Raw genomic sequence first — 20,417 nt, forward strand, 5'->3', positions numbered from 1 at the left:
TTTTCGGAATTTGCACGCGCGGATTACGCAAAAAGAATAAAGTGTCCATTTATCAATTTGACCGGTCTATCGGATCCCTTGTGCTTGTGTATTTTGCGTGATTAGTGACACTAGAAACTCGTGTTCGTAAAGTGCAAGTGTTTCATCAGCTTGAGTGTCCTGTTTAGCCCCCGGTGCATCAACGATTGCAACGAGACTCGGTTTGAATGCAGTTTTGAAATGCAACAGCTGATTACCTACCGCAAGGCAATGTATGCTGGTAAGACCAAAGTGATCCCGAGCGTAATGCTTAAAGCTTTAATTCTTTCGAAATTAAGATCTACGGAGATGACTTGCAGAACAGTGTGACATCATCACTTCATTTGATAAGCATTAGAAGATAAACACTACAACACTTTCTTATCTTCTGTACTTGCCGTTTTCACCAATCATTGAGAAGGTCGGCATGTCTTACAGCAGCTCCGGCGTCTATTCAATTGAAGTCAATTGAATTCGTAAATTATAATTAGAACAGAGGAAAAAAAAACCTACTTCCTGAAACAGCTCTCCATTGTATGGTATGTGTGGATTGCTGCAGGTCTATTTGTGTTTTCTTTTTGGCCATATTGTGATTTATTCCTCCACCGGTTTATGATATTTTTTTGCATTGATCTGTTAAACTCAAATCTTTCTGTTATTTTCCTTTAAAGGTTCTTACCATATTATTTCTCACAAACATTTTATCGATAAAAATATATTTTGAATAATCGTGCTTCAACGAGATGTTTTGCATCACTCGATCATTCGACTTTTCCCTTTTCATAAAGCTATATTTAAAAAACTTTGCAAGTTTTCTGGTTTAGCTGTATCGACATATGCAGTATTCATGTAGGATAGCGTGTTGGATGAACATAAAATAAACAGCAAAATCCGGGCCCACAAATCCAGCGAACAATCCAGACTCCACTCAACAGGTGGTATGTTTTTTATCATTAAAGATCCATGCAAACCATGCCAAGTATGCGTCATACTCGAGCACTGGCTATTGCATTGAACTTGAAAATAAATGAACCGAATCTATTGTGCACGATACGATCACATCATTCATTGCTTTAGCGCATGCAAAGCGAGTTTTTTTATGTACATTTGTCCATCAGTTTTGAAAGTGTCTTGATAAGTAACGTGCAAACTACAAATATGCAGCTATTAAAATGACGGTGCATAAATTAAAAATAAGAAATTCATAAAACCGTTTCGACTTTGCCGTCACCTCAAATTGGTATTTGATGCTACTGTAATAAACTAAAAATCATCAAAGCAGATGGTCATTTAATAATATTATGATTGTTTGATAATTTTGTTATTTTAATTTGCATACCAACCAGTTTTATAGCTTATCTTTCGAATTTTGAACTGTTTTCCTAATTTGTATTTATTCATTTCACATCTGCTAGATGTTATTCATGCTGCGTTAGATATTTCCCTATTTAAATAAATGGAATACATGCTGGCTAGTCGTAAATCGTTACTTTGTGTTACGTGTGACACTTTCCACAGCAGTCACACGTTCCCTCATAACAATCGTGGTTTATTGGCATCACACAGATATAAATTATGCTCTCTTATCCAGGATCGATCGGCATATATCGATGGGTGTTGGTAGACCGAGAAACATTTCGGGTCCGTTTATTATCATTGCCTATTAGCATCATAATTGTGCGCTTTAGATAGTTATCGAAAACCGATCCACAAGCGTCGTCTTGGACGGCTCACCCAAATTCCACCGTTTGCTTCAATATCCTCCAAGCAGCAACCATTGTCTAGCGTACCTCCCGCTGCTTACCGAAAGACGCACGTTCGATTCGAACAGAAAATGGGTATCATTTTCCTTAAAGGCATACATACAAAAATGTGCGCGGGAAATTAGATAGCCACCGGGGCAGAAACCTAATGATTTCTTGCTGGCGAGCCGATCAATGACCCGCAGCTTTAATGCATCCATTCAATCACTGCATCAAGAGCATGGTAACACTTGTGGGCGCGCCCATTGCCTTTGGCAAGGTGGGGTGTGCGCTACATTGAGAGGGGAAGAGGCAAGATCTCGCCAGTGGCAGTTTGCATTTATCTGAGCAATCAGTAATGGGTTTTTGATCCAATAACGTCTGGCCATCAGGGTGTCTGGTTTCAAGCGCCCCCTCTTGCCCATACGCATCTGATCAGGGATTCCTCTTCAGTTTTTATCAGTAAGATGAACACAAGGAACGGTCAAGACGACTAAGAATGGCTGGGGGTTTTAATCGTATCTGGTGCAACCGTTTTTTTACCCTTCAAACCCCCACCCGTGGTTCCATGAGTACAATTTAATTATCTAATCCATTTACTTCTCGAGTGTTGCTTTTAAGAGCAATAATTATGTTCTCACAACCCTTCCCGAAGGCAGGAAAACCGGCGTTTGGCTTTGCTTCTTTTGTCGTGGTCTCGATCGAGAGGAAGAGTTGTTGTTCGTCGATACCCACGATCGGTCCGGAATGGTGGCATACTTCGCGTCAGTGGCTGCCGTTGATTAATTTAATAACTTCGGATACCGTTTCCAACGACGAAGCTGAAACCCGATAGCCGTCGCTAGGTCTGGGTCGGCCCAATCGTTGGGCTTTGGTACTTGCTGCTACCGCAACCGCCTTTGGTTGCGTCTTGATCCAGTAAAGTACCAGTATAGTCAGCATTAAAGGGGTGGAATGAATAGTTCTTCCCTTAAACGGGCAGTTTAGTATCAATTATTATGAGTAAGTTCTGCTAACTTTTGAGTGTGGGGGCTGTGTAAGGGTATTGATATTTTTTGAAAGCAAACGGTCGCTTTAAAGGGTAAATCTCGCAGGGAGTCAAATTGTAGAAACATATCTATGCAGCACTACATACGTTTTCTAAAAACGTCTAGACACGTGAAAACGCCAAGTTTGGTTTAAAGTGAAATGTGTGCGTAACAAATACTTCGGCTCAAGATTAATATTTATGTTCTTTTTAATTAAATAATAAATAAATTATACTGCGATAGGATAAAATGAATAAAAAAATAAACAGTAAATAAAATAACCACTCAAAATATTTATTAATTTAAACCAAGGATTCATGTATCTTGATCCGTACAAGTTTTTTTTAGTTTAAAAATTAAAAAGATTGGCATCGGCAAACCTTGGAGTGGCTTTACCGATAAAATATTAGAAGTCAAATAGAACTGCTTTTTGCTCAATTCCAATATTTTCATTTAAGATTAAGATTTATCATTTTTTCATTTCTTCGTATGTACGGTTCTATTTGATCGTTGTTTATTCATTTTTAATAGTTATTGATTTCGTAGTCGAATCCATTATTTATCCAGTTTCCTATCTTGTTAGCTGCTTTAATTTGGCGTGAATTAAAGTCAGGCAAGAGTGTAATTTTCTATCGGAGGATATCAGGGAAAGCTTTTACCAAAAAAAAACTGTAGCTACCAAGTTTTGTACATTTACTTCCGCACCTGCATCAGCGTTAATAATACTTTCAGCTAACAAGACATAAACCTATGCCTTCGTTGTCTTGATCATTTTTATCTATTGGTATTCCTTGTTTTTTTTTGTACCTATCTTTTAAATGTGAATGTCAATGCCAAAATGTCACAGAACAGAGGATTCAATAAATGGATTAATTCCATTTAATGCTAGTTAAACGTTCAGTGCTTCAAATTTGACCTAGAGACTTACCGGCTCTTTACATTCTAATCCGTTCTTCGTTGCGGTTGTGGGTTGCAAACTAGGTTGCAACAGCCACGCACAGACCCAGTTCCGCTCTCAAACCGAGCGAACCACCGCACCGTCGGCATCGATTAACGATAGAGTGCGTTTGTTTGTTTTCTCTTGTTTAGGAAACCAATAACGCACCATCGAGTGAACCAAGTGTTTCGTAACAACCTTGGCTCGTTGACATCAGGCTTTGCTTCTTGCTGCCTAACGAGGGTTTCCTCCCCAATAGCTGGAGTTCACTATACTTATCGCTCGGCAGACTATTTATACTAGTCTTTGCGAGAGTCTGGGCTCGAGTGAAGATTAATTGAATTAAAATTAACAACTACTTCACCGCGATCGATAGCGCAGCATCATCGTCGCAGCTGCGGTAGCATGTTTCCTTGGGGCAATTAGGTTGTTTTTCTTGCAACACTCGCCGGTTCCGAAACGATCTCTTCCGCTGATTGTGACTGCCACAACCGACATGCTAGCGATAGGGGGGAGATGCTTCTGCGTCTGAAGATGATCTTAGAGAGACTCTGCAAGCGATCTAACAACATACGAAGTAGTAACCAGGAGTTGGGAGCACTTGCGGCAACGGTTGGCCAGAACGGTCATCATGTAGCAACGGGATGGGTGAGTTTATTTTAATCACTTGAAAAATGACATGGTCACCATGGGCCCACCGGTCGGACGAGAGTTCTCCCGGAGGCACCAGAAAGGCTCTTGCAACAATGGAGGTAGGGGGTGAGCGTTAAATGAAGACGAGACTGTGAACTACGCGCGGCGAAGAAAACAGAGCATACCTAAAGGTTAGAAGTCAAGACACTCGCCCGAACCCTTATTATTCCATTACGGCGTTAGCGTTTAATTGGGCGATTCGTGGCGACGAGCCAACTCTGAACTAAAGATCGCTCCAGGAGCTCGAATCCCGGATTGTCCTGGGTTCATCTGGGCCACAATGCATATATGTACGCCTGTGTGTGTGTCGATAGTAATTTGTTTAGCGAGTCGAGAGGCCCCTTGGCTATCCGCAAGTCCCGTGTCCGATGAGGATCATTTCAATGCTACTCGAGGCGTTCCGAACCGTTCCCGATAAGCATCGCGAACCGTCGGGCCGTGGATTATTTCTTTTTCCGGAGCGAGAAGGAGACCTTTCCAGAGGGCGTTGGGCTAGTCCCTCTCATCGGTGGCGGCATGTCTGAACCAGACGGCTGTACACGCTTCAATGTAATGGGAAGAGTTTTATTTTTATCCCTCCCCTACACCCCTTTCCCTTGGGCTGCTTTTGAGCCCAAACCACTTCCCGACAGTGTGATGTTTTTGGTTATGTTTTATTTGTTTGTTCAGCTCTGTTTTGTGTTGTAAATTTATTGCTCCCGTTGATGAATACACGACAAGTTCGGGGAAAATTGAGAGAATTTTATTGCTTTGAGGGATTTGTTCCGCGGCCTGGAATGTGCGGATTATGTATTTTTTTAAATTTTATTTTTCTTTTGTTTGCGGAAGCTGGAGTTAGAATGGTTTGAATCAGATATTAACCGGCAATTACGTTAGGTAGTTTTTCGAAGATTTTATCTTTTTTTAGTCTTCTTTTCAATGGATCGGAATGAAACTTATTTGTTCAAACTTTTGTGTTATTGAAATCCTAAATTTATTTTTTTTAAGTCTGAAGTTTAATTTAATTTGTAGAATTCAGGTTTGAAACACTCTAATGGTTTAGATGAGAAACGATTTATTGATATTGAAGCAATTACCCGTATTGCATTATGTTCGGTGTTTCTCAAAACCCTCTGATGATTTGAATTATATATACATTCTCAAATTTTTATTCCACAATTTCCAAATTTCGAAAAATCTAAAACAAACTCATTCAAAAGCTTTAATCTAAAATTATGGTTCGAAACTTTGAAAAATGAGTTACACTTCAAATCAAATAAAACTGAGTATCAAATAAGATAACTTCTTGCTACTATTACTTAAAAATTGAATGTTATTATTATTACTTTAGCTAATTTTATACTGTTCATTGTACTGTCGTATTTTATACTGTTTATTTTATATATTTTTTGTTTATTATATTTTTCTTACTTTCTTGCAAATGCTTCAACCCTTAGTATTATAACACTGTACGTAACTTCAGTATCATCATTTCTGCAAACTTGAGGGTAATCATAGAAAGAAATCTGAATTGAACAACCATTGTCAGTTTGAAAAAATATAAATGAAACGTTAATTGTTAAACGGTAAAAGTTATCATTGGTTTACTACCTACAACATTCTGAAATGTCATAGCCACACCTTGCATCGCTGGTACTCGACTTGCACAACGAGTGTCACGCACTTGCACGACTAATTGCACGTCGTTTTACGAGCTGGTTGTATCTTAAAACAGCTGTTCAACTGGACGTCTTAATAGCACTGGCGATTTTACGCATGTCGAGAGACTCATAAGCCATGGTTCTCTTCCGGCTCATGACTCGCGGCACATCGCCTTCAGCCAGGGCGGCAAACTGTTCGCCGAAAGGACAACGTGAAGAATGTAGCGTCAGTTTTTGTCATTCGGTTCAACGGCTGCGTAGGATCGAACGTTAAATAGCTGCCGACAGACTTTGTGACGATGATGTCAAGGTACGAACGTTCCGATATACTGTTTTCCAAGCAATTGCACCGATTGCAATTGCACGCCTTTAAGGTGTCGACAATTGTTTCGGAACTTGGCAGATACAGTTGCAGTTCATTTCATGCTATTTTGCCCCTTTTAATGCCTTTACAGCAATTAAATGGACATTTGTTGATTAGTGTATTGTGTTTGTGTCACCAGCTGTGTCAAAATTATAGTGAGAAAAAAATGTCATTTCATTAATTAGTCTCTTTTTTCTGACGTGTTGAGCATTTGGATGTGAACTGTTTGGTAACAAAAATAGCTTTAGTTTGATTCCATTGTTAGTTATTTTGTTTGACAGTTTTGTTAATTGGTAAAAGTGTTTTAATTTAAAATTATTTATACACTATTGCGATACTTAGTTTCATCAATCTATTGTGTCATAGAAAACCGACTGAAGTAACCTTTGATATTTATACATCCAACAACGATTATTTGTGACAAAAAACACTACACAATAATGCAGCTATCGTAAATATTATATTTATCCATATCCAATTCCCTCGTGCATTGTGTTTGATCGCGTTGATGATAGTTTTAGCTGTACTTCCAAACAAGGGCTATGTTTATGTCCATGGCATGAATTTCTTTCAATTTTTATTATCCTCGGCATGCATACTAGAGCTGGAAGACAAAGCAACGTTAAATGCATCGATCGCCACGGGCAGGAATGTGTGAAAAATGTGTATGATGTTTATTCTGTGCTGGTGATGATTATAGGAATGGATTTTATTATCCCTGCACAATTGGTGCGCAGGGAATCGATCCAACGTTCGTTTGGTTTGATTCAATCCCTGCCTTTTCTTTTAAGGCTTTTTTCTGTCTGTTTTAATTCTCCTCCCCGAAACCTTCGTATGCCGAAATGTGTCCATCGGCTTTAAGCCAATCCCTTTCCACCATTTCCTAAAATCACCAACCGATCAGCGGAACTGAACAAAGTTGTTATTATCTCGAATGGATTTAAGTTGGGATGCGTAAATCAACCTCCAACAAGCACAGATTAGACCTTTTTTTTCTGGCTGGTGTTTGAACTGCTTCGTTCAACCTTTTAGCCTGCTCTTGCTATTTGCCGATCTCTCCATCAGCCTTCGAATGATCCGGCTTGCAATGGGAAAAAAATGGGAAAACATCTTCAGATCTCTAGAAGGAAAGATGTAATGACATCGGTCTTTCTACGGTTCCCATCTTCCTATCATCGTCACAGTCGACAGCGATGATGGAAGGTGTGGTAAAATCATAGCACAGCCAAAGATATATTTTTCCATCCAACATTCGCTTGGAAACGCAATGAATCATTACATGTAACAATTGCAGTGGAATAATAACTAAACATAAAAAATAGAAACCAAAAGAAACGAACTTGGGCATTCCTTTTATCCCTGCCCTATGGAATGATTGATCCTTTTTCACTTTCACAAACAACTTCACGCCCAGTGATAATCGCAGGTCAAAGGTTTTTTCAGGTAGCCCATCGTAGACCCCTGGCCCAAAAAGAAATGGATTTGAAAAGGAAGAACACAAAGTCCGTTATGACGTGCCAGCCTCATATCAAGGCTACTATAAATATACATTCAAGAGAATGCTGTAATACGACATAAAATCCCACTTGCTTTGCGATGTTATCATGGAGACAACAGGAGCACAAAAAAAATTGTTGCACAATGACGAATCCAAATTTTGTTTAACAATGAAATGCTATTTTTCTACTGGGTACTCTTTAAGTAAATTTTGTTATCTGAATAAACAACATGCATGAATTTGTTTACTGTTTTAGCCGCTGGACTTTGCAAATCACTTACCCAAACATCACTGCAAATGTGTCATCAACGGCAAACGCTTTCTTGCGTAAGATGTAATATTATATATTAATCCAATGCTAACATGCTGGATAACTAAATAATTATGTTCAAAGCAAACAAAGATTGTAAATATATTTGCTATTTATTGTTATTATTGTAGGCTAAACATAGCTTGAAACAAGAAAAAAAAATTTTATCCTTTCGTTCCTATTTTATACAAAAAACGAAATACAAACTTACCAATCAACCGAACAACCAAACCAACCAAACATATAATGAAACAGGCTGTTGAAATATCCTGAATGAACAATCGGCTAGTCACTCATTACGCGTGCGCTCACGTTGTTCAAAAGTGCACAACGGGCCACTTCAAGGGTCTTTTGGAATAAAAAATATTTAAATTTAAATAAAATTAATAACAAAATTAATTCATTCCTTTTCAATTAACACCGATAACACAGGTGTTTTTCTATCGCTTGTACAAATCAAATATCGATTATATTTATATGAATATGAAGCATAATTTTTATAAGATTAAAATGTTTAAAACATGTCTGGATGTGGGTTTAAAGTTTTTAAACTTTGTTAGGTCAGATGAATAGAATTACAACAGGAATGAATACTTGTTCTTATTATTATTGTATTTATGTGGCACAACATCCCCTAGTGGGAAAAGACTCTCCGAAGAGAGTTAGTGTGACCGAAAGATGGTATATTATGGATCGGTGATCAGCCGTTCGTAATACCGGAGGGTGCCAGTTTTTTAGTACAATAATAATAAAGTATACTATTAAAATTGAAGGGACAACCTAAATAATTACCGTTTATATAAGATCATGGATTTTGTCCGTTACATGGTGGATCAAAAAGGAACCAAATGTGACTATAGTTTTAGCAATTATGAATTATATTTCTCAAACATAACTCTGAATCCCGAATCGGAAAGAAAGAGAGTAACAACGAAAGCTATAACAATAAAATGTGTTATTAATGTTTCTTTTATGTCCCCATGTGTATTTGATTTCTAAATAAGTGTATTTGTACATTTTGAAAAGACAATTTTGTTCAGATGCCACTACTTATTTGATATGTTTGGAAAAAAACTATACGGTCTCTTATCAGGCTTAGTTCAATCGTTCCAAAACTGGTTGCTGTTTGATCATGACTCAAGATAATTTTCCACTATGAGAAAACAATATCGTAAAACCGACGACCGCTTATTTGTACGTCACGTACCACTGTGAGTTGGTTTAAAAGCATCGCGTGTTCATCGGAAGGCCCGCGCACTCAGTCATTCAGACCAAAGCCGACTGCCGGCAAGCCCATGCTGTCAGTTACCCGCGAGATAGCGTTCAGTAAGCACGCATGCCTCGGAGCCCTCGCAGCTCGGTATATCCCGTAGTGTAGTGTGTGACCGTCGGTCCGCGTGCGCCCGACACAAAGAGCCTTTCTGGTCCTTGCCGGAGTCCTTTAATGTTTTGCACAGTGGTTGCGTTGTGTCGATTGCCCACAATTCCGTTGTGTTTACTACCGATTCGCTTCGTCACCGATGGCTCTACAAGCGAGAGATTAGACGGTTCGAGCGGTATTTTATATTTGTTATGATCGTGTCCTATCAGTGTTTGTCTGAGTACTTTGTAGGTTTCATTTCACTTTTAAACGCTTTTAATTCACTTGAAAATACGTACCGGCGATTGTTAGTAAGCAAAACCGGCAACAGTAAGATCGGAAAATCGGCGGTGGTAGTAAACAGCGACTGCAGGAGAAGATTACTGGTGCGATTACCGTAAATTATACACACATTTCAGCGATTAGTGTCTACAGCGTGCAAAATAGCTGCTACCAGTGTTCGTTGCTGTATTTAATAGTTTGCAGCTGTGAAAGAGAATCGTTCGCCTCAATCCAGCACATTTAATCGGGCGTTCAAATGAAAAAAAAAAAAACGAGAAACATAAAATCGTGCTGATCACTGGCCACGGACGGGATTAATAATTTTAATCCATCGCCACAATGGTCGATCGTCGAGGCTTCAAATTGTGCCTATCAACATAGTTTTATTAATTAATTCGAGCGCGTGAGGGCGACGAATAACAAAAAAAAAGAACAAACTTAACAAATTCCAAACGAAAACGCGCCAGTCCGTCATAAATGCGGCGGAGGGAAAGGAAAAAAAACCACTAAACATAAACGTTGCAACGGATTAAATTGATTTGAATTCTACCTCGCCCAACGGACCCTCGTGGAGAGCATCGGTTTGATTGGACGCGGCTTCCCGCCTCGGTGCGGTCGGCGCTGAGTGGCTTAATGCATAATTTCCGTTAATCTCAGAACCGGTGCAGTCGACGGCGGGGATTTGCTGTCCACATAGTGGCGAACTCCAACCGAGTTTTCGGAGCACGGCGCAATACACAACAAAAAAAAAGAGGCCAATTGTTTGTTCCGGTATGCAAATTGATTAGTGTCTGCGGGCGATCGCCCCCACGATCTTCTGCGCGAGATCATAATTTGACAATTGTAAGCGCAAAGTGAACATGAAGGGTCAGGCAAAAGTGTGTGTGTATTTTTGTGGAGTGAGATTTTTATTTTTATTTTTATTGAATACCCTTTTCCCCGCTGTGATCAAACTGGGTCTGTTTATTGGCACAAATCACAACTGATAGCGAGTCTCGTGGCGAACGAGCTCAACTGTCAATTTGGAACCGCCCCTATACTGGAAGCGTTTATCAAAACACACCAGCAGCGGGAAAAATAAGAGTTAAACAATTGTAACAACTTGTTTGTGACCGTTTTATTTCGATAGTGAACCCCAGGGAAACGGGTGCTTGATTGTACTCGTTGTCGCAGCCATGAAATACGCCGTCCCACGGAACAACGTGCAGTGATAACGAAGATTTCCGATAGTTGAACGATCCGCAAGCCTTTCCATCACCCCATACGGCAGGTTCCTGATACGTGAGTGGTCCAATATTGCACTCAATCTGCGCAGTGTACACGGGCAGGTTCAGTTGGGACACAACAAACAAACAAAAAAACTTGGAGGAAACAGTTGAGGACCATTCCAAGCCACCGGACACATAAAAGCACCAATGTACTCGACAGATTAAATCGTAGCAATCGAGCTAATCAGCAACCCGAAGAGGGCAGCAAGCTGGAAGGCAGTTGACGTTTGCTCAAAAGTGTTTGTGTGTGCGTGAACAAAGGTCGAACGTGTTAAAATTGAAACGATTCCCCGGCAAGTAGGGGATCGGCGAGGATACCTGCAGCATTAACGTGTGTCCTGTGGGAACTGAAAGGTAGAACCGCTCGGAGGAAGCCCAGACATGGCAGACGTCGAGTCTCAGAAGCTCTGCGGAAAGCTGAAAGCCAGGATCACGCTGCCCATGGCCGTCGATAGTGTGATACTGGTGCTAGGTAAATGAAAACCAGTATCTTCTAGTCTAATTCTAACGCCTTTTGACTGTGGTGTGTCTGTAAAGGTCACTCTTGTTGATTTTCTTTCTTTCTGAACGGGGTTATCTGTTGCGTAGCAACCTTCTGTGCGTACGCTGTTTGTTGACTCGGACCCGGCAATCGAAACGAATCGGCCACCAGTGCTAGGGCTGTCATCGCCCGAATTTTTCGAACGTTAGATAAGCAATTCCTGTTGACGCGTTGTTCCTACGAGGTGTTGCAACCGTGCGCGCAGTCGAGTTGCTGGGATATAAAATTTACATTTTTGATTTCTTTCATTCTCCAAGTGATCCGCTGACGAGATACGATCAAAAGTGATGATGTGCGCAAATGTTGTTTTAAAGGCAGTATGATGCGCAAAAATCCTGTTCACCTCTAACCTACTGGGTTCCGCTGACGTTAGCACGAACGGAAATCGTAAAAACTAATCAAACAGTAGACTTTCTTGTTTCTAATAAGAAAACAAGACGTACCAGCTGAAACATACAACAGAGCGAATTGTTTGCTTCGAAAAGTATCGTTAAAATTGATACATTATCAGCCATTGTCTTCAGTTGTCAATGTTTTCGCAAATACTCCAGTAACCAAACGAGAATCCCTTGGTGAGCGAGGTCACCGATTAGCTCCGAGCGTTCCGGACCATTCCAAATGTTATCAATGAATTTTTTTGTTTTTGTGTGAACCCTCAATTACAACCGAATATGAATATTGGTACAGAAATAATCTGAATCATCGGACGAATTGGTGGGATACTTCTTCTTTGTTTGTGGTCCAGTTTCATCTGAAGCTACCCGCAAGATCAGTTGACGTTCGGTGATCCTGGAAAGGGCCTCAATAAATTCAGTCATTCAATGACCGAGTGGAGCGCACTACTGACAGCATGCTGTCAGCAGTTCTCATTCATCAAATGATTATATTTGTTCATAACGAAACTCGAGCGAGATCCCGCCGACGACGTCCAAGAAGGGTTGTGGGTTGGGCATGAGATGGAGCAGAACGGGTAAAGGAGTCTGGACCACAAGAGCGTGATCGGTCTAAAGAATTATCAATGATTTTTTGTTGCAATCATATTCTACACCGCAGAGCGAATGTTCTGAAACTCCCGAATATGTTAGGTAATCCGTTTCAAATTTAATTATCAATCCCAAAACCCTACTGAAACAGCAAACTTCATGTTCTTCACAAATACTTCACTTCACCACTAAAAAATGTGAAATGCTAATGATATATTAAAAAACGACGTCAGATGTCTGAGCTGCAAAAACTAGTACTCTTGATACAGCCACCTATCTTTGCCTCTAACTGGGTTATCACAGTGGTCACCAATGGTGCCCTATCGAAGTCACTAAACTGTCAAACTGTTGAATCGTGCAAGCTAATTACATCAACGGGACCTTTGTTTGACAGTTCAGTGACTTTAACAATGCCACCATTGGTGACCAGTGTGATAAGGCTATAACCCATCCATGATTGAAATAGCTCATCCGATTTTGTCTCTAACGCATCTGGCTTTATCACTCACTCAACAGATTTTGCCTCGTGCTCATCTGATTTACCTCTTAATTTCAATTTTGCCTCTATTTAAAAATTTTGTTATTTAAAGGGATTGTAATATAAATGTAAATATGTAGATTATTGTTTGTAGTTAACATTTATAAAGCTGTCAGCTAAAATGAATTGTTGTTTCAGTGTTATTTTCCTAGAAAAACTAAGTATCTAGCTACTAATCAACTAATTATTATTAAATTAACCCTGTTTGTTTGCGTGTTTTCGGCAAAAGACAAAAACTGATGAGTTAGAGACAAATTCAAATGCATTGGAAACAGAATTGAACTATTTCAAAAGCTTGGTGCTTTAGAGACAACAACACCTGCTTTCGAGCAGGTTTAGTGGCAACAGCTGTTAAATGCAAGATGTAGGTAGATATAATTTCCACAAAATCTTATAATTAGCAGGTTTGCCTCTTGAATGCAAAACTTTATAGACGTTTCAACAACCCAATTTAGCATATATGTCTTAGAATATGACTCAATGGAGTGAAGAAACATGCATAAATGTTTAATACATTTTTAGTGGTCCCGTTCTTGTCAGTCGTAGGAGTGCAAAAAAGTCGACGACAAAAGTAATCTGAAGTTGGTCGTCGATACCCTCGGCCTCAGAAGGAAATGAGCGTCTGCAACGAATGTGGAGAAAATATGGACTTTCGGAGTCAACCTTTGGGAAAATGATACTCCGGAGGCACGCGCTCGAAATTATATTCTAACGTATAGCGTCTGCGGCCAGTTTCGTAACCATTTTGTGCGTTGCTTGTTTCCACCGATTTCTGTTCCCTCGGCCAGCCTTTATTTCGGCGTTCGCTTATCATTCGAGCGCCAAATGAAGGAGATTATCGCACACGCACGTAATACCTCCTCTCTGAAGGTCCTGCCTGGCCGCACCGTCGTGCGCTGGTCGATGGTTCTTTTAAGTTTGACTCTTATCTGTAACGGCCACCGTTTGAGAACCATTTTGTCTTGCCCTGACCCTGCCGCAGCCATGTTTCACTGTTCTTGTGTTTTTTTGATCGATGGTTGCGCACGGTTTTCACCCTCTGCTCTTCGGTTTTGATTTGTTTTCTGTGCGTTTTGCCGGCGTGTGTTTACTTTTCGCCAACACGCTGATGTTTCAATATTTATTACTTAACCAAGCAAGTCGGCAAGCGTTGTGTCGTGCAAATAAATCAGATGAAACAGTAACAAAAATACGGTACGCGGTAAAACGGCGCGTAGTGCGTCTTTACGACCGGTATCGTTAAAACTCGATCTTTTCGGACTTCTTCTGGAGAGAAGCGAAATAAAATGAAAGAAAGAAAATGGTAAAATAAAGTAAAACAAATGCGTCGACAGGCACACACAATCATGAAATCAATCTGTACCAATTTTATGACGCGGGCACCTTTTCCGGCACCTTTTGCCGGCGGGAATGTGATGAATGGTGATATCGTTAAATTCGAATCGGGAGAGTGTTTTTTCCCACCATCCCCAGAACACCATCCAAATGTCGGCAATTTGTAATTAATGCCATTTCCTTGATATAAATTATCCCCCAATCAGAGCGGGGTAGGTCCTTTTTTTATGGTCGACGGGAGTTTGCAAATTGTTGATGTATGTATTTCGCTGTGATTAAAATCTTGTGTAGCTGATCCTTCACTTTGGTTGTTTCTTCGAGACACGCAGAGCTGATAAATCTTTTCAATTGTAAATTACTTGCGTTTGTTCAATAAACTTTTATATCAAGTTTGTCATAGCGAACTTATGATTATTATTTCACTCTTTTTCCTTTTTTTCGCATATCCTCTTCTGGGGTGTTCTCCACCAAAACAAAAGAAAATAAAACAGATTCCTGCCTGATGATGAACTGCACGGCCGTTCTACGGTGGCATAAATCATTTATAATTCTTCGAAATTTTCCGACCAAATCACGAGCCTGCTTCCGCAGGCGAAATTCCACGCGCGTATGTCACTCGCGCTGTCTCACGCATTGTTTAACTCTATCAACGTTTTTGTTTTGCTTCAATCTCCTCGAGCAGATCGAAGATCGCGAAGACAGCTGCACATTCTCACAGGCTGAAAGACCCTCTTGGGGCGTCTTAAGGAAACGGGATGAGTCGCATTGTTTTGCGTTTTTTTTTTCGAGGAACAACAGCTTCCCACCGGGGGCTTCCGTTGTTAGCACTTGGTGAGGCGATGTATCTTCACCTGGGGGCGCCGTTTATTTATTTTTTGGGTGATTTTATTTTATTTCAGATCACTCGGTCTGTTGTACACATCCTGTACATTCCCAAAAGCCTTGCAGCAGCCCTCCGGCTAAGCGAGGCTCGCGACCATCGTAGCGGTCCCCTGATCGAAGATGATTGGAAGTCATGTTTTGGATTTTATTATTACATATTTCCTTATTTCCCTCCCTTTTTGCCGCTAGCTCTTTCCCACTCTTTTTTTCTCTCTGTCCCCTGTTGTCGAGTCGAGGAGCTCATCGTCCCGAGTCACGCGTGTGTTTTCCTTTTTATGGTTAGGTTGGCCTCGGCCAAGGAAATATCCGCCGGGCCGTTCTTTTGGCGGCGGGACGCAAAGGTTTGTGGCAGGGTTTCCCTTTTCTGGTCGAGTCTTTTATAACGAGTCCATAGGATGTGCGTATGTTGGCTCTTTTTATGAGTACACATTTCGGGCCTTCGACTATTTTTATTCCTACCGAACCCGATCGACCCGCGGGTTATGCTAGTTCCGTTTTGCAATTTTATGACTCCTAGCCCTGGGAAGACGCTGAGCATTATTATTTGTAAATCCGTAAATCAAAGCCACTGCAGCCGTCGTAGAATTTGGGATATTCGGTTGTTGCTGCCGTTGTTATTGTTGTTGTTGGGCGACCATATTTTATAACCTTTCGGTACCGCGGAACACCGGCCCTCTTGTTTTCCTGCCTTAATTCGTCCGCCACTCAGCACGTCCATCCGGTGAAAACTACTCTCCGGTGGGTTTCGACAAGCGATCTTTTTTCCCTTCTTCCTTTTTACGACCCCCCCCCCCCCCTCCCTCCCTTCCTCCCTCTTGGATGGGAGATTGCCAAGGGGGAAGGAGGGTCGGTTAAGGGTTGTTGTTTTTCTTGTTCAAAATGGAATTTTCGGTGTTCTCATTTCCACGCTGAACTCGCGGAAATATTTGACTATCTACTACTGATGGTAGCAGTTTCGCCTCGCGTTTCCCAAGCACTTTATCACAGTAAAACTGGTAATTAATCACGTCAATATTTTGAAAACCCCAGATTCGGCATTTTCTTTGCCAGTCTATGAGGCATTTGTGGCTAGTGATTCATTTAATTAAAATGAACCTACTAAATAGCGACTTAAAAACTCTTCCTCAAACATCGTTGTCAAATATTGGAATGGAGTGTAAATCTGTTGCCATTAGCGCATGAAAACATTACCGATAATCCCTAATTGATCAAATTTAAACCCTCTTAGTATTTTGTAAAATTTTTTATACAAAGATGCAATATTTTAATTCGCAAAATATATTTATATTTGTAAACCAGCTTCGAAAAACTCTTACTGCATATAGGACCATAGTGGGAGATTCCATGAATATTTTTGACTGGTCAGATAACGAACCACGATTAATCTTGTCACTTGAAGAGAGTTTCAGGGACTGAAGAAGAAGCTGCTAAAAAGATCATTGGACCCCTTGACGTAGCTTGCTCATTCTCGCCCTCACACCGAAGAATCGACTTACTGTCGAGGAAGTGATAAGCACGTTCTTCGATAGCTATCTATGCAAATCTACCAGAACGAAGCGAGAGATGCGTCAAAATTACTTCAAAAAACGCCCACCATTTCCCGCCCGCCATCAGCATCTTTCATCTCTCCAAAACTGAAAAATGAAGGTCTACGGTGTGTGCACCAAGATCAGCCTGTTGCGCGAACCGGTCACGATGAACCGAGACATACCGGTACAAAGCTTAGCGGAAAGAACATTTGCAGAACCGTGCCTGATGCTTATCCATTAATCTCTCTAGCCGAGGCGGGTCTCCGTCTTAGGCCAACGCCAAAGCCGGAGGTGTCGGTGCTAAACGTTTTCGACGGGTTCGTCGGCGCGTTTGCATCACTTAAAGTGGTCGACACGATCGGCAGACGGTGGCCTTTCGCGGGGACACATTTTCGAGTCACCCACTTTGGGCGGATGGTTGTTCGGAAAAAACTACTTTTTTTGTTTTCAACACCACCGGCGGCCTTATCCGTTCGCACATGGGGGTGGTGTGGGGGGTGTTAGTGCGTGAAATTAGTGTAAACTTATTGGCATAACTAATTGTCATCGTATGGAACAAACGGGCGAGACGGCCAGTGGCGGACGTGACGGTTTCTCTATGTTATATCACATTTACAATTTTTTGTTTCGTCTTGTCGCCAAGTGTAGGCGGACGCAGACAAACGAGCCTATTTAGAAACGTTAAGATTATTTGGATGATAAAACGACACGCACGGACAAGTAGCTGAGTAATTTATTCATCTTTTCCTCTGTGTGAGACAGAGCTAACATCTTCAGATATGATTAAAAGATTTTAATTAAAACTCATTATTCATACGAAGATAGAACTGTTTAGTTTTCTCCTTCAGAAATAAAAAACATCATCATTTCTGATATTCATTCTTATTTGGTATATCTATATATGTATTTTGACTTTTTTTTTTTTGACTTAGTTTTGTTTCAAACATGTTGATTATTTAAGATAATTTCCTCAAAATACGTCTGTGTATCAAACACACAATGATGTATAAAAACAATATTTCTGACTTTCTAGTTTAATGCTTATATTACTATTAAAATGTTACTTACTTACAATTTTCAGTTCGTAAGGTTTTAATAAAAATAAATAAAACAAAAACAAGATAAATTAGATAGTAAACTAAAAGGTAGAAATGCAACTGTAAGAACGTTAGCAGAAAAGCTATCTATAAGATCTCTTTAAATAATTTGTAAATTGTTTTATTATTCTCAAATCTTGTATGTGTTATAGTTTAGATTGTGCCGGGAGTACATTAAGAATTTGAATTCTGTTCTTAAATGGTACGGCATTAAGTGTTTAAAGCAACGATAACGTCTCGGTACGATGCATTTACCATTTATGTGCTCCAGGTCGACAGAGGCAGAATTGTGGAAATGAAATACCACACCGTAGCAAATAGGCAGCGAGTGCACTTACCAAACAAAGCGAAATGACTAGCGATAGGTTTGTTTGTCACCGTAGGACCCTGATGGGCCTTACGTCAAAAGTTTACGTTTTCTTCAAACCAAACAAAGCAGAAGCGGAGAAGTAAAAAACCCTTACATAATGATAAACAATAGAGGCCTCTGTTGTTGGGTGAGTAGGACGGTAGACTGGAGCGATATCGGTAGCACCCTGGGGTAGGGCCCTGGCACGTTTGCGTCGCTACCAGAAGGCAGAATTTTTCCAGCCCGGCGATAAATACAGTGTGTAACTCGAGAGTCCCTTTTTCGCGTGCTCTCGTCACGATGAGAGAAGGTTCAGAAATGGACGCGGCTTGGAAGCAAACCGTAACTTTAAACATTACAAAACGGCGGCCCGACGACCGGAGATCGGCAAAACAAAAAGGAAAGGAAAAATCTCGGCGCGAACGGACATTACTAAAGATGGTCGTTAGTCGGTTGGTTTCTCCCGGAATCGATCGGACAGGAAGGGGTCGGGATCAATAAGTCGCATGAAAATCTCATTTCTGCAGATCGGCAATTTTATATCAGCTTCCTGCCCCGGAGGTCCCCAGCGTCCGCCTCGACCATTCGTTGCGGCGTCGATCGCGACAAATCGTTAATGATGCGTTTCGAATCCGTTTGTCAACCATGCCCGGAGCCCGCCCCGGTGGCGTTGGAATTGCAATCCACGCCACAGATGTAGCTCAGCCGGGACCATCACCTTCCGCTTTGCTTGCCGCTTATCGTTCCGGTTCGTGGAGGATTCAAGCGGCCTTGGCTGCTTGCCAGTGCGTCTTGTTGGCACAGGATGGCCTTAGCTTCGAGCATGTTGTCGGGCGTTCGGTTTGCCGGCGCCGAGTTTTGTACCCAAAACTGGATTGGCGCAACGCGCCCTAATGGCTAGCTGACGACGGAAATGGATGCGCCTGTCGCTAGATGGAAATTTTAATTTATGGACCAAACCCCGAAGAAGAAACGCAAAGCATTCCCGGAGCCGGGGAAGGCAACGAAAACTGCCCTCCAATCCAATCCGCTGACTCACTATCGTAGTGGGAAAAATGGAACCGTCAAGCAACACATGTTGAGTTGGTGTGTTGAAAAATCGAATCGTATGTAGGCGATTTCATGCCAAATGCAAGCCAACACGACGCCTCGCAGTTTACATAGTTTTTCCACCGTTTGTGATGGATGGAAAATCGCCTTTCCAACGGTCGTGGGCCGGTTTGCGCCGGTGATGGATATTTGTATAGAAATGTTTGTCGGGGAAAACATTTAAAAAAAACACTCGTGTTATTACTGCTCGCAGTGGCGCGAAAGGGTGACTAATACGCCATGTGCGCTGCTCAGGCCTCGGGGAATTTCTCATTTGAATGTTTGGAATTAATATTTTATGTTTTCCATTTAAATTTTTAATGCCATAATCCACCGCGACGGCCATGTTGGGTTCGCCTTTCGCCACCAGATCCCATTGTGGTGGTATAAATTATCCATCGCGAAGAACAACGGTTTGGCAAAAACCGTATTGCCGGAAACGGGTGGAAGCAACGGGGCTTGCCTAGGAAACAAAAACATGCGACACCCGGAGGGAGGGAGAGCTGTATGATTTTCCATTAGCCAATATGTCGTTAAAAACCGGATCGTAAAAAGCCATACACCATACCGCCGCCATAATCGCCGCCCTGAGCCTCGTGGTGTACTGGCTGATAAGACAAATGGGGTTGTGTCTTCCTCCGGGACTATAAAATCTCAATCGCCATAAGCACCCATTCATCCATCAACATGTGATTGGTAATACGGGCGCATGTTTGAATGAATGTTTTTCCATCCTTTTCCATTTTTTTTTTACATTTCTTTGTGGCGACATGAAATGGTGATTAGTGCTCGACCAGGGTGAAGGAATTCGTTACCCTTTCGAAAAACCTTAAATCGGCCCTTCTACTCAAATCCCAAGAGAAGGTCCCCATTATGCTGCGCGTTCGGTCTAGCCAAATGTGTATATAATTCCTGTAGACGCGCCCGGAACAAC

General features: G+C 41.2%; 2 protein-coding genes across 3 annotated transcripts in view; both read left to right on the plus strand.

Annotated features, from left to right (window-relative positions):
• LOC131267304 (store-operated calcium entry regulator STIMATE-like) overlaps nt 1–20,417 on the plus strand; it is a 250,804-nt gene that overhangs the window by 15,624 nt on the left and 214,763 nt on the right. The gene's annotated exons all lie outside the window — the stretch shown is intronic.
• LOC131267309 (phospholipid phosphatase 1-like) overlaps nt 5–20,417 on the plus strand; it is a 47,694-nt gene continuing 27,281 nt past the window's right edge. Inside the window, exon 1 of one of the 2 annotated variants that reach the window (XM_058270158.1) lies at nt 5–259. In XM_058270158.1, coding sequence (XP_058126141.1) covers nt 220–259 — 40 coding nt within the window. In that variant the 5' untranslated portion in view covers nt 5–219. Of the gene's footprint in view, nt 260–11,521; nt 11,613–20,417 lie in introns of those variants that run through there. The other variant, XM_058270157.1, reaches the window with a different exon arrangement.

The sequence above is a fragment of the Anopheles coustani genome, chromosome 2 (genome assembly GCF_943734705.1).
Source record: "Anopheles coustani chromosome 2, idAnoCousDA_361_x.2, whole genome shotgun sequence".
Classification (NCBI taxonomy): Eukaryota; Metazoa; Arthropoda; class Insecta; order Diptera; family Culicidae; genus Anopheles; species Anopheles coustani.